General features: G+C 43.2%; 1 protein-coding gene across 1 annotated transcript in view; it reads left to right on the top strand.

Annotated features, from left to right (window-relative positions):
- The window catches only part of LOC126354239 (collagen alpha-1(XVIII) chain-like), a 504,706-nt gene that overhangs the window by 34,146 nt on the left and 455,151 nt on the right, over positions 1-15,409 (top strand). The window contains exon 3 of the mRNA XM_050003737.1: positions 8,890-9,000. Coding sequence (XP_049859694.1) covers positions 8,890-9,000 — 111 coding nt within the window. The remainder of the gene's footprint in view (positions 1-8,889; positions 9,001-15,409) is intronic.

The raw sequence follows: 15,409 nt of genomic DNA, 5'->3' as shown, positions 1-15,409 counted from the left end.
GCGACTACTACAGCAACGAGCCACAGGTGGAATCGGTCAACTCATATAAATACCTGGGCGAAGCAGTATGAAATGGACGATCACATAGGCTCAGCCGTAAAAAAGCGGGTGGTAAACTTCGGTTCACCGGTAGATTACTAGGGACATTCTGTCAGTTTACAGAGAAGACTGTTTACCAAAGACTCGTGCGAGCTATCCTACAACATTGATCAAGTGTATTAGACTAACAGGAAATACTGAACATATACAGACAAGGTCAGCCCTAGTGGTCACAGGCTAGTTTGAGCAGTGGGGTAGTGTCGCGGAGATTCGGATGAGACAGAAATGGCAGCCGCTTTGAGGTCAAGGCGAACTGTTTCCGAGGAAGACTGGTTAGCGAATTTCGAGATCCAGCCTTAAAGGATGAAACTGGGAATGTAGTACAACCCCCACTTACCGGCTCATAGGGCTGGCGAGGACAATTTAAACTGATTATAGCGCACAGTGAAACATTTAAGTAATTATACTTACTTCGCTCCATATGTGAATGGAACGCTAAGAAACTACAATAACTGATACAATCGGACGTACCCTCTGGTACGCGCTTCACTGTGATTTGTGCAGTATGGTGGGAGTAGACGCAGAATTATTGTTATATAGAAAACTGATTGCATATCCTTAAGTCACATGAACCATGGTCCTTGCTGTTGATGGGAATGCTTGCGTTCCTCAGCGATACTGATAGCCTTACCGTAGGTGCAACCAAAACGGAGGGGTATCTGTTGAGAGGCCAGACAAACGTGTGGTTCCTGAAGAGGAACAGCAGCCTTTTCAGTAGTTGCAGGGGCAACAGTCTGGATGATTGACTGATCTGGCCTTGTAACGACCTTGCTGTGATGGTACTGCTATACTGCTAACGGCTGAAAGCAAGGGGAAACTACAGCCGTAATTCTTACCGAGGGTATACAGCTTTACAGTACGTTTAAGTGATGATGGCGTCCTCTTGGGTAAAATATTCCGGAGGTAAAATAGTCCCTACTCGGATTCCCGGGCGGCGACTACTCAGGAAGAAGACGTCATCAGGAGAAAGAAAACTGGCGTTCTACGGATCGGAGCGTGGAATGACTGATTCCTCAATCGCGCAGGTAGGTTAGAAAATTTAAAAATGGAAATTGATAGGTTAAAGTTACATACAGTGGGAAATAGGGAAATTCGGTGGCAGGAGGAACAAAACTTCTGGTCAGGTGAATACAGGATTATAAATACAAAATCAAATAGGTGTAATGCATGTTTAACAATGAATAAAAAAACAAGAACGCAGGTAAGCTACTACGGACAGTATAGTGAACGCATTATAGTAGCCAAGATCGACACGAAGCTCACGCCTACCACAGCAGCACAAATTTATAGCACAACTAGCTCCGTAGATGACAAAGAAATTGAAGAAATATACGATGACCTGAAAGAAATTAATCAGAAACTGAAAGGAGAAGAAAATTTAATAATTATTGGGGACTGGAATTCGATAACAGAAAAAGGAAGAGAAGGAAAAGTAGTGGATGAATATGGAATGGGGGTAAGGAATGAAAGAGGAAGCCGTCTGGTAGAGTTTTGCACAGAGCATAACTTAATCATAGCTAACATTTGGCTTAAGAATCATGGAAGGTTATAGGTTTGTTTATAAATAACTCATCTGCTACCAGCCACGATTTTTTTATTTAATTTTTCGCAGGACGCCATTCGGGAAATGATTCCCATTTTCAAGTGCGGTTTTTGTGTTCGTTAGATCATTCCTATATGATGTGTCGATGTGTGAGGATCTTCTTCATTTAATTCATTTTACTGCAATGTATAAAATAAAAAAATCCTGACTGGTAGTAGATGAGTTATTTATAAACAAACCTATTGTTTTCACAGTCGCAAGCTTTCAGAACCATTTATAATGGATGAAATCAGTTGAAAGGGTATGTATGTGGAAGAGGCCTGGAGACGCTGGAAGGTTCCAGGTAGATTAGATATCGGTAAGACAGAGATTTAGGAACCAGATTTTAAATTTTAAGACATTTCTAGGGGCAGAAGTCGACTCTGATCACAGTCTGTTAGTTATGAGTTGTAGATTAAAAGTGAAGAAACTGCAGAAAAGTGGGAATTTAAGGAGATGGGACCTGGATTAACTGAAAGAACCAGAGGTTGTAGAGAGCTTCAGGGAGAGCGTTAGGGATCATTTGACAAATACGGGCAACGGAGGATCAAGTAGGCAAAAAGCTGAGGACTAGTAGAAATCCTTGGGTAACAGAAGAGATTGAATTTAATTGACGAAAGGAGAAAATATAAAAATGCAGTAAATGAAACAGGCAAAAAGGAGTACAAACGTCTAAAAAATGAGATCGACAGGAAGTTCAATATGGATCAGCAGGGATGGCTGGAGAACTAGAGAAGCACCTGTATGAATATCAAGATCTCAGATGGAAAACTAGTTCTAAACAAAGAACGGAAAGCAGAAAGGTGGAAGGAGTATATAGACGGTTTATACAACTGCAGTGTATTTGAGGGCAATATTATGTAAATGGAAGAGGTCGTAGATGAAGATGACGTGGGAGATATGATATTGCGTGAAGAGTTTGACAGAGCATTGAAAGATCTACGTCAAAACAAGATCCCGGGAGTAGACAACATTATGTTAGAGCTACCGGTAGCCTTGGGAGAGCTAGCTAAGACAAAATTCTTCCATCTAGTGAGCAAGATGTATGAGGCAGGTGAAATACATTCAGGTTTCAAGAAGAATATAATAATGCCATTCTGAATGAAGGCATGTGTTGACAAGTGTGAAAATAGCCGAACTATCAGTTTAATAAACCACGCCTGGCTTTGGGGAAGACCAGTTTGGATTCTGTAGAAATGTTTGAACACATGAGGCAATACTGACCCTACGACTTATCTTAGATGGTACATTAAGGAAAGGCAAACTTACGTTTCTAGCGTTTGTAGACTTAGAGAAAGCTTTTGACAATGTTGACTTTAATACTGTCTTTCAAATTCTAAAGGTTACAGGGGTGAAATACAGGGAGCTAAAGGCTATTTACAATTTATACAGAAACCAGATGGCAGTTATAAGATTCGAAGGGCATGAAAGAGAAGTGGTGGGGAAGGGAGTCACACAGGTTTGAAGCCTATCCCCGATGTTATTCGATCTACATATTGAGCAACCAGGAAAGGAAACAAAAGAAAAATTAGGACTAGGAATTAAAATCCATGGAGAAAAAAAAAGCTTTGGGGTTCGCCGATGACATTGTAATTTTGTGAGGGACAGCAAAGGACCTGGAAGAGCTGTTGAACGGAATGGAGGATATAAGATGAACATGAACAAAAGCAAAATGAGGATATTAGAATGAAGTCGAGTTAAATCAGGTGATGGTGTGGCAATTAGATTATGAAATGACACACTTAAAGTAGTAAATGAGTTTTGCTATTTGGGGAGCAAAATAAGTGATATTGGTCGAAGTATAGATGATATAAAAAGTAGACTGGCAATGACAAGGAATGCTTTTCTGAAGAAGAGAAATTTGTTAGCATCGGGTGTAGATTTAAGTGTCAGGAAGTCTTTTCTGAAAGTATTTGTATGGAGTGTAGCCTGTATGGAAGTGAAACATGGATAAATAGCTTAGACAAGAAGAGAATAGTAGCTTTGGAAATGTGGTGCTACAGAAGAATGCTGAAGCTTAAATGGGTAGATCACGTAACTAATGAGGAGGTATTGAATAGAATTGGAGAGAAGTGAAATTTGTGACACGACTTGACTAGAAGAAGGGATCTGTTGATAGGACATATTCTGAGGTACCAAGGTGTCGCCAGATTATTATTGGAGGGCAGCGTGGAGGGTAAAATCGTAGAGTGAGACCAAGAGATGAACAGACTAAGCAGATTCAGAAGGATGTAGGTTACAGTAGGTACTTGAAGAAAGATGAAAATGCTTTTACAGGATAGAGTAGCATGGGGAGCTGCATCAAACCAGTTATTGGACTGAAGACCACAAGAACAAAGGGGATGCGTACAGGTAGCGCTAGGAATGGGAGAAGTAGTTGAGTAAAACTCATGTCACCTATAGTGTGACCTCCACCGGCAAAGTTTAGAAGGTTTGGCAGACATATTTTCTGAGTATCGTGCTGCGGGAGACCTGTGGTCTCCGGTGGACAGTTAGAAAATAATAATGTAATGGAGAGTTATCTGGGTTTGTTACCAGAATTATCTTCGTTTCAGTGAAAATACTTACACAACAATGAGGAACTCTGTAATATTGAATCAACAAAGCGCAATAACACGAAACGGTTCTGTTAGTCGTGCACGCCCACGTAGACACACAAAACTGTTACGTTGTTTTACGTCACTGCGCTAACAACTGAGTATATTGTCGTTCTGCCGCTTTTCCGATTTATTCACTGAACCAATGGAGACGATTCCTTGGTTTACTAAGGAACCACACTGGTGTATCATTGTTACCGTACAACTAACACTGCTGGGAAAACCAACCTTAGGTCGGACCGAGCAGTAGTCAACACTAGGCTACAGGGCGAAGAGTAAAGCGGGAATTACTGTCGTGAACAGGAAGTGAACGGAACGAGTTTGTTTTCGATCAAGACATACAGTGCACATGGTCCAAGTTTTAACAGTTGTGCAGCTACACCGAAGAGCAAAAGAAACTGGTATAGGCAAACGTATTCAAATATTGAGATATGTAAACAGACAGAAGACGGGGCTGCGATCGCAAGTCCTATATAAGACAGCAAGTGTCCATCGCAATGTTAGATCGATTACTGCGGGTTATCAACATTTAAGTGAGTTTGAACGTGATGTTGTAGTCCGCACGAGCGATGGGACACAGCATATCCGAGGTAGCGATGAAGTGGAGATTTTCCCGTGCGACCATTTCACGAGTGTACCGTGAATATTAGGAATCCGGTAAAACATCGAATCTCTGAAATCGCCGCGACCGGAAAAAGATCCTGCAAGAACGGAACCAAAGACGACTGAAAATAGTCGTTCTGCGTGGCAGAAGTGAAACCCTTCCGCAAAACTGTTGCAAATTTCAATGGTGCGTCATCAAGAAGTGTGACCGTGTGAACCATTCAACGAAACGTCATCGATATGGGCTTTCGGAGCCGAAGGTCCACTCTTGTACCCTTCATTGCCCGACGAAAAGCTTTACGCTTCGCCTGGGCCCGTCAATATCGACATTGAACTGTTAATGACTGGAAACATGTTTTCTGGTCGGACGAGTCTCGTTTTAAATTTTATCGAGCAGATGGGCGTTTAGGGGTATGGAGGCAACCTCATGAATGCATGGACCCTGCATGTCAGCAGGGGAATGTTCAAGCAGGTGAAGGCTCTGTAATGGTGTGGGGAGTGTCCAGTTGGGGTGATATGGGACCCTTGATACGTCTAGATACGACTCTGACAGTGACACACTTTCAGGCGTCTTGACTGATCTCCTGCATCCATTCATGTACATTTTACATTCCGACAGGCAATTCCAGTAGAACAACGCGATAACCCACGCTTGCAGAATTGCTACAGAGTGCCTCGAGGAACACTCTTCTGAGTTGATACACCTCCGCTGGCCACCAAACTCCCGAGACAAGAACATTATTGAGGATATGTGGGATGCTTTGCAATGTGCTGTTCAAAAGCGATCTCCACACCCTCGTAGTCTTACGGATTTAATGGACAGATTTGCACGTTTCATGATGTCAGTTCTCTCTAGCACTGCTTCAGACATTAGTCGAGTTCGTGTCACGTCGTGTTGCGGCAGTTCTGCGTGCTCGCGGGGGCGCTGCACGGTATTGAGAAAGTGTGCCAGTTTCTTTGGCTCTTCAATAGCGATCTAGGGAGTAAGAAATCAAACGATATGTAATTACTCTGTAATGAGCCGCCGTAAACCGCGTGCGCCTTGCAACAAATTATTCGAAAAATAGCCCTTGACAACTTTTGCAATTTCGTCGCTGGAGTTGTGACTCAGCCTGTACATGCATAAAGGCTTTTTCGTTAGAATGACAAAGCACCGTATGTGGATTACATGTACTCTATGCTGAGGCGAGCGTATAGATCATATTTTATTTTATAGTATGCTCTGGTGATTAGACGAGTACGTTTTTTTAAAACCCCGGTTTTAACGTTTTCAACTCTCTTGCCGTAAGTTTAAAAAAATACTAGGTCCGACAGAAAATAAAAAAAAATATAATAATTTTCAATCGTAATATTTTTGCGTTACCGCTCTTGGTCGATCATCTGCAGCCCTCGTCACCAGCATATCACATTCTAGCGGGCGGTTGCCGGTCGCGGGATCTTGTGTGTGCTGCGCAAGCCGCTGAGTTGGGGCGTGGGGATTTGTGGGCCCTTCCTCGACCTTTTCTGGCTGCAGACGTCACTGCGTCCACCGTACAGGACGCCGTGCACATCTCTTCTGCCCGCAACAGCACAGCGGTGGTCCCTGTGCTCAGTCTGAAATAATGGCATGCTGTCGCAATTAAAAGTAACTGCGAGATAGAAGGAAACGCTCGTTATCAACACGGCACAGCGCTACATTCTCTTTCCCGCAGTGAGCTATTATAGTAAACCATTACATTGTTGTTTCAAAACATATATAGCCTGTCTCCCTCCAAATGTGTGTTAGAGTATCATGTACAAATTTGAAGTAAGTCAGTCGAGAATTTTTAGTGATATCGCTAACCAAGTTTCGTTTACTAAATTATCGTGAAAAAATCTGAAGTACATCGGTTAAGAACTCGAAATTATTACTAACGATGTTTGTCCTATATATAAAACCTATGACCACCTGAATGTTTTTCAGAGTATCGTGTAAAAATTTGACGTAAATCACACAAGAATGATTCGAGATTTTCGGAAACAACGTTTTGTCTTTGTAGGGTACTAAAATGGTGCAATATGTTCGAAATTCTGAGAAAAACAGGGCTAAGCTATAGGGAGAGACGGGTAATATACTATATGTACAAGACAAAAAACCGAATATTAAGATTGGCGACCAAGAACGAAGTGCTCGGATTAAAAAGGGTGTAAGACAGCGATGTAGTCTTTCGCTACTACTGTCCAATTTGTACATCGAAAAAGCAGTGATGGGAATAAAAGAAAGATTCAGGAGTGGAAATAAAAATCAAGGTGAAAGGATATCTATCAAAGATACGATTCGCTGATGGCATTGCTATCCTGAATCAAAATGAAGAAGAATTCCGTGATCTGTTGAATGGAATCAATATGGATTAAGAGTAAATAGATGAAAGACGAAAGTAATCAGAAGTAGTAGAAATGGAACAGTGAGAAACATAACATCAGGATTTATTGTTACGACGTAGATGAAGTCAAGGAATTCTGCTACCTACTCAGTAAAATAACCAATGACGGACGGAGTAAGGAGGACACCAAAAGCAGGCTAGCAAAGGGAAAAAGGGCGTTCCGGGCTAAGAGAAGTCCACTAGTATCAAACATAGGCCTTAATTTGAGGAAGAAATTTCTGAGAATGTATGTCTTGAGTAGAACTTTGTATGGTAGTGAAACATGGACTGTGGGAAAACGGTAACAGAAGAGAATGGAAGCATCTGAGATGTGGTGCTGCAGACGAGTGTTGAAAATTAGGGGGACTGGTAAGGTAAGGAATGCAGAGAATATCCGCAGAATCGGAGACGAAAGTAATTTGTAGAAGACACTGTTAAGGAGGCGGGGGAAGGATGATAGGACATCTGTTAAGACATGAGGGAATGACTTCCATGGTACTAGAGGGAGCTGTAGACATCAAAAACTGTAGAGGAAGACAGGGATTGGAATACATCAAGCAAATAACTGAGGACGTAGGTTGCAAGTGCTACTCTGAGATGAAGGGAGAAAATGCTAGCATAGATTACTTAAGTTTGCTCGTTCCGTAGTATTTATTTCGTTCTAAAGCAGTCCACGTAGAATTAAACGTATCTTTGTCCGCAGAACTGGATACGAAGCTGCTATTTGGTGAATACTAATTAGAAGGGACACGACGGTAGAACAGAGTGTTAAGGCAATAGGGAATAGTGTCCCTGGAACTAGAGGGAGACGTATAGGCCGACAGTTGTTGAAGGGACAGAGACTGGTGTATATTCAACAAATGTTTCCTTATTACCAAATAGCAAATATTAGCTTATTCCCAAGAATAAGCAGCTTTCACTCGGTTAATACTCGGCAGAAATCACATTTGCATTTGGATCGGACTTCTTTAACTCTTGTGCAGAAAGGTGTGCAGTATACTGCTGCATTCATTTTCAATAAGCTACCACTCGAATTAGAGTGATCCACGCGCTTTCAAACAGAAACTGTGTGAGTTTCCTCAATGGTCATTCTTTCTGTTCTGTCGAGGAGTTCCTTGAAAGATTAGGCTGGTTTCTTGTTTTATTGTTGATTGCGTTTAGTTAAACTTACTGCTTGACTTTTTTCGGGTTCACAAACATTTTATTTTTATCTTTTATTATTTTATGTTGTAATTTCATGTACTGACACGTTCCATGACTTAGAGATTTGCTCCTCAAATTGGTCCTACGGAACTTGACGTGCAAGTAAAATAAGTAAAAATAGCTGAAGACTTTGAGTGTAACTGACACTATGAGGTGACGAGGTTGTCATAGTAGAAGAAATTATGTTGCACCCGACCAGACCGTCTATACGACTCATGACGAGAAAAAAGAGTGATTCTCCTTCAGAAATTCCGTCCTTCTGTGTTATGCGTATTGTCCAATGCTTTTTGAAACTATACTCTGCATGAAACTAAAAGGAATTGTAAAATTACTAACGGTGATGACTTTGGTGTAAGCAATGTTAGTGTAGTTTCATTTGTACCACTGCAGGAGGAGCTGTAATGTTCCGTTTGGCTTGTTCCAGGGTCCTCCTGGAGATAGTGTAGAGGGTCCGCCAGGCCTTCCGGGTCCTCAGGGACCACCTGGACCTCCTGGGGAGCCCCTGGCCATCCATCCAGACGACCCCAAGTACCAGGTGAGTGCTCCCGACGTACACCTCACACATGCTACAAGCGCACAGTGCAAGGCAACAGGACGGAAGAAACTGTAAGGCGGAATCGACAGGGAATATTAATGGGCACATTCTTAGCAGACTCTCCACATGTGAAACCAGTTTCTCAGTGACGTTTCATTAATGAATGGAGATTTCTCACAGTGTCCAGTGGTCCAATGATGTGTACATGTAGGAAGATGAAACGCCTACAGCCGCCCTTACGAACTTATTTACTGTGAAGTTAGAAGTTTCGGCGCTCCAGTGCCCCATCTTCAGGCCTTGATTGATGCTGAAGGGGTTATCACGGACCATATATACGCTGCATTAATGGACAACGTAACTGGTTTACACAGACTGTCTGTAACCTCAATTAGTCAGCAGTTGATGGTTGGTGTGTTAACATCAGGGCTACAGAGAGTCTGTATAAACCAGTTATGTTGGCTACTGATGCGGCGTATATATGGTTCGTGATAACCCGTTCAGCACTATCTAAGGCTTGAAGAGGACCCACTGAAGCACCGAAACTGGTAGCTACACTATAAATAAGGTCGTGAGAATTTCATTTTGTTACGACAGTGAATGGTCGTGGTCCCCAAGACCTCCAGCAAAAAGGATGGACGTGCAAAACATATAAGTTTTTACTTTCAAAGAATAGCTCACTTCTGCCACGGATATAGTTTAAAATGGATATTTGCAGTATTGTCAACCCACTATCATAATCATGCTCGTCATCTACTCATCATCACCTGAGTTTGTAGGTCTGTGGTAGTTGAGGCGCTTCTCACTTTCTTGTTACTCTCAGACATTTCTGTATTTTGATAGGGCGTCTTCTGCTATTCGTTCTACCGATTACAACGTTTTCCTTCAGCAGCGAATGTTAAACTCATCACCGTTTCCAAGCTTGCCTGATCATCGGTTTTGCTCTGTTCTGCTGTTAACCATCATACCTAAAGCACTAAGGTGGATTCTAGAGGTCTGCATTATTTCCGATCCTCGGAGTATGCGTCCTCTTCCGCAGCCGATCGCCAGCGCTCGGCCGGCCGCCAGTAACCGGTGACTCAGTGCCAGCGAGCGGCGCTCCGTCACACGCCTCGAGATCAGAGGCCACCGCTTCACGTTAACCACTCACTTATTTGTTTTACTAATGTCTTTCGTTGCTTACTACCAGTTCTATGACCTAAATAATACACTTGTATACGTTACATTTGATGTTTGTTAATATGCTGCAGACTTCTGCAGTTTCGCCTTTGAGGTTGTCATGTGCTCCAGTAATTGTAACGTTAAAAACTGTGATGTCTGTATTTAGTGTTTTGTTCCGTTCCGTAGACTAACGGGAACCCAGTGGTCTTATTGTGGACGATGTGCAGCCTATCTCCAAACTCGGCCACGTATACGTTGCACTAATACTGAATGCACGATCGGGAAGAAATGACGGAGTTAAAAGTTATACTCACGAAATTTTGTTGCACAAACGTTAATTTCTGAACAAATTATGACCTGTAAATAACGTTACAAGTGAATCATGACTATACAATTCGTTTTTCGTCATTGCTGCTCCCTGATACACAGGCTCATTTGTGTTCCTGGAGCTATTACTACAGCTGGCGGTTTGAACTTCTTCCTGTGAAGTCAATGAATCATACATTTATAGAGTTTGAGGAATGTTTCGTTCCTTGTGATTATTTGTTATGTTGTGAATACTTGCGTAATTGTGATGGATCAATAAGAGATCATCCACCTTGTCTGACTCCAGGCACCATCTTTTGCTGGACAGCAGGTGACCCGCCAGGCTAAAATTTCTCTCGCTTGCAGCACTAGTGGCACGAATACAGAGAACTCCTCTGGCTACTACCGACAGCCTTGGAAATAACCCCGCTTGCGTTTTCCACCACTGCAAAATTTGTCCATAGATCCAGCTACAGTCGGATTTGGAGAGCGAAAGGTACGTGTCGAGTTCATTCGTAGCAACTGTGTGTCCACCTTCGTCGTCCTCATCCGAACTCCAGTCCATCCTGGGCTTTTTCGTGGGAAGAACTTAGTCACTGTTTGCTTGAATGGACTCTAAACATGAATGAAAACACCCGTACGATATTCCTGTTACCTCCAAATATGTATACACCGTAGTTAGTATTACTGGTTACTAAACGACTATATTTACGGTGACATTTTGTATATATCGCACAAATTACGTCAAAACGCATTGTGGAATGTTTAAGCTGCGAAACCTTTCCCAAATATCACATTGTAGACGAAATAAATGTTGATCTAACGAAAGATGGCAGATTAGACAAACAAACATTCGTTTACTAATTGGTTTCAGTGAATGAACCTTACCATTTACGGGCAGTTCCTAGTACAATCGTCGAACTTCAACATACGCGGCTTGCTTTTCGTCTGCTGTGAATTTCTTCAAATGACGCCGTGATGGCCATAGAACCGTGCCAACGTAATGGATAGCCTCAATTTTGCACTTCTCTGTGATGAAGTATGCTGCTCTTCTTTTTATTTTCGCCGTGAGCTGAAAAGGAAACCCAATATATATAACTACACTCTGATAATTCAACAGTTGTATAAAGGATCGTAACCTATAGAAAGTGTTCTTACCTCGTTGTCACTGTCTATTGGTTCACAATGATGTAACAGACTCTTGTACCACGGCAGCACACGTTCCAGCGTTGTTATCTTTGCAGTTTCCAAATGCAAACTCGCTTCTTTAAAGGGGGTTAGAAAAGCAGCAACGTCTCGTACGCACCCTTCTTGGAAGGTTTCTAAGAGTGTCGATTGGCCCCGGGATTCTAGTAGATCTCGAATATCGTCGATTTGACTGATGACGGAATTGAGCATTAACAGTATACTGTTCCACCGAGTTACAGCTTCTTGCTTCACAGAGTGCCGCACACGCCCCGAGTGACCCGATCTCTTCAAATAGCCTACTATAGCTCTTGCAGATAGTAAAAATGGTTCAAATGGCTCTGAGCACTATGGGACTTAACATCTATGGTCATCAGTCCCCTAGAACTTAGAACTACTTAAACCTAACTAACCTAAGGACAACACACAACACCCAGCAATCACGAGGCAGAGAAAATCCCTGACCCCGCCGGGAATGGAACCCGGGCTCGGGAAGCGAGAACGCTACCGCACGACCACGAGATGCGGGCTTGCTGATAGTAGACACGACAGGATCTCAGGGGATTTGTCTTCTAACAACGTCTGTTGACTGCTGCACCAAAGCTTAGCGCGGCTTTCTCACATGTTTCACTGAAAACTGGACAATGGACATTTATCAACAGGAATACAAGTTCTCTGTCTACTTCCCCACCAGCATGGGGTCAACCACCCCCTCACTGTCATTCATCTTAAGGCAGCTGGAGGCCGCGCCCCATTACTGCTTTCTCAGCGTTTGAGCCGCCCTAAGCTGCCTATTGTCACTTCCCTTCGCCGCTCCCCAGCCGCGCGCTGTGGTCAACTCTGAATACTTCCCTGGGATAAACTAGCATCCAGTAAATTGACGTGTTTCCACAAAGTTTTCATGTCACTTGAATTACTCTAAAACCATCACCCAACTTTAATTATTGTAATATGTCCATAGTATACCCTCTACAAGATGCATTGTGCCTTGTCAGTCATTTTTGTTCAGCCATACTGTTCGCTCGTTGTGAGTTCACTGATCTTCATTTAGGGGCATAGTCCTTGTCATCTTACACGTTTATCTTTTTATCTCAATGGAACTACTGTAGTCAGTATCCTCTAACCTCATATCTGTCTGCTATTATTGTGTTTCACCTTCTCCCTCCAGCGACATGTTACCGCACCTATTCTTGTTAGAGCTTCTTCATATTATGCATCGAGTATCAGCACTGTGGCAACGCTAGTTTCAAGTTTCTTTTGCGCTTACTGCATGCGTGTAGACGCTAGTGGTAGCTTGACAAGATTATGAACTGCCAGTCTGTAATAAACTCAGGGAGGAGCACCTCCCTGTGAGCCGCTCTACAGTGCCTCTACATCCAGACTCACCTACAAGACATGGACACATGCCAGTGTAACTTCATGCTCACACGCACCATCCGTAAGTGTGTAAATGATGAGAGCTGCAGTTCTCTGTGACAAGTGGAGTGGACTCCACAATGCGTTAGTGACGTTCTCGTTCAGTGTCGTTACCAGGCCTGGTGAGGCGTCATGGATGACGAAATCGTTGTATCGTGGGTTTCTCCCACCCCCACCCATCTCCCTGCCAGTTGCCCATTATTTAAAGGCGAGAAAATAAAAAATTTTGTTGGATATTCAAAAAATAGTCCAACTGGGATAGTGTGCTTCCAACGGAACAAGCGTTGTTGTCCTAAGTTAAAAAAAATGGTTCTGAGGTCATCAGTCCCCTAGAACTTAGAACTACTTTAACCTAACTAACCTAAGGACATCACAAACATCCATGCCCAAGACAGGATTCGAACCAGCGACCGTAGCGGCCGCGTAGTTCCAGACTGAAGCGCCTAGAACCGATAGGCCACACAGGCCGGTTGTCCTAAGTTTAAACTGGCAGGATATCCAAAATAACGCATTGTACTGCTGGATGACTTGGACTGCTGGGACAGGCTCTATGTCGTCAGAATCGAAAATCAGGAGCACTGGAACAGGCTCTGTGACGTCGAAATCCACGATGGCTGACCAGGAATACAAGATGGCGATCTAAGATGGCGGGGGGGGGGGGGGGGGGGAGGGGCAGGGGAGAACTCTGGTGCAGCTCTACTATGTCACAGTCCAGGATGAGACGTGTAGAAATCTGGCATACTGGCCCAGACGTGTGATACCGAGACAGGTTCTATGACGTCGAATCCAAGTAACGGAAGGCTGCCAGTACGGTGACTGGGACAAGGTCCAGGCCTACCTGACATGTCCTGCCCAAAAACCGTTCTCTCAGAGGAGCACCATCACAGTTTCTCCAAATTCTGAGATTGGATTGTCCACTTGCGTCCTTATTTAAACAAAAGTTCAGCAAAGGGATGCCACGAGTCATAGCGCTCTCGCGCTATGCACTGTTGGGGACTTGGACGCCACATCGTACAGTGAGAAATGCACGCCAGCATTTTCACCCTATATGATCCATGAGCCGTGCCGAAAACAGCGCGCTCGAAATGGCTGCCCTCCTGCACGGTCTCTGAGTATGAACAATACCGTGTGCTGCCATAAATACACAAGAGTGTTGTATGATTAATCTTGCGTGGCGAGGTTCTGTCTGTAGCGTAGTCCGCTCGCCCCTAACAATAACGGCAGTATACGATACAGTCCATGCGCGTTGCATAAAGACTTGCAGAATACAATGGATTCCACGTCGGACGCTGAAATAACGACAGCAATCCGGCATAATTTCTTCCCAAGTCATAAAACTTATGAGACTTCCTTTCATGTCTTGGAAAATTAGTCGAATCTACCCGCGTTTTAGGATGCATACTTAATATCAAACCTCTTCATAGCATTTCTAAATGACGTTTGGTGACTTACATACAGCAAATCATTTAATTTTGACGTCAATTGTATGATGAAATCAACGCATAACCTATCGAAAACCATGAAATTCCACCTTACGGATTTATGCTCGGGTTGTAACATATCGGAACTGTATTTAACATGTCTAAATTAGCGATATACTGCGCAATAATGAATTTTACACATAAATCTCAGAATTTCCGCGTCACATCTACCTCTCCGCAATCGTTGGAAATATACACCGAAAAATCAGATTTAATTATCTACCCAGAAAGTGACACGTGACAGCAACCACGTAAAAGAATTTCACATCTAGGAGGCCCATCTTACTATTCTGTGTCTCACGTAAAAACGAAGTGAGCTGAGTTGTGCACAGAATCAGTGTCTATGGACTAATGTTATTCTGTCCCCAACTAGAGCAAAAGATATGTTCGAGGCAATTTATGGAAGCTGCACAGATGTTCAGTTATGTGTTTCAATACGATGACCGTTCTTCAAAAATGGGAAGGACGTCTTACTAGCGTGCTCATCTAACGCTTCTTGACTTGGAATAATGAAACAGGCTCTTTGATGTCATACTCGGAGATTGCGATGCAAGAGGGCTCTACTTAAATACTGGCTCTGCGACATTGGAATCCAGGAGTCGGGATACTGCGACAGGATCTGTGACATCTGAATACGACATGGCTACCGAACATGGCGACCGCGGCATAGTGGCGAAATTCTCTGACGTCAGACTCTAGGTTTTGGAATACTGACACTGGCTCTATGACGTCACAATCCAGTTCCGACATGTCAGGTTGTTTGTAACAGTGTAAAATCCCGGAATACTCGCCCCTCAGAGGTGTACCATTGCTATATACTGCTTCTCGTAACTGTAGGTTTTGATCTCTCGCCCAGTGCCTGC

The sequence above is a fragment of the Schistocerca gregaria genome, chromosome 3 (assembly GCF_023897955.1).
Source record: "Schistocerca gregaria isolate iqSchGreg1 chromosome 3, iqSchGreg1.2, whole genome shotgun sequence".
Taxonomy (NCBI): Eukaryota; Metazoa; Arthropoda; class Insecta; order Orthoptera; family Acrididae; genus Schistocerca; species Schistocerca gregaria.
The sequence above is the reverse complement of the archived record's forward strand: the minus strand, read 5'-3'. Positions and strand labels throughout refer to the sequence as shown.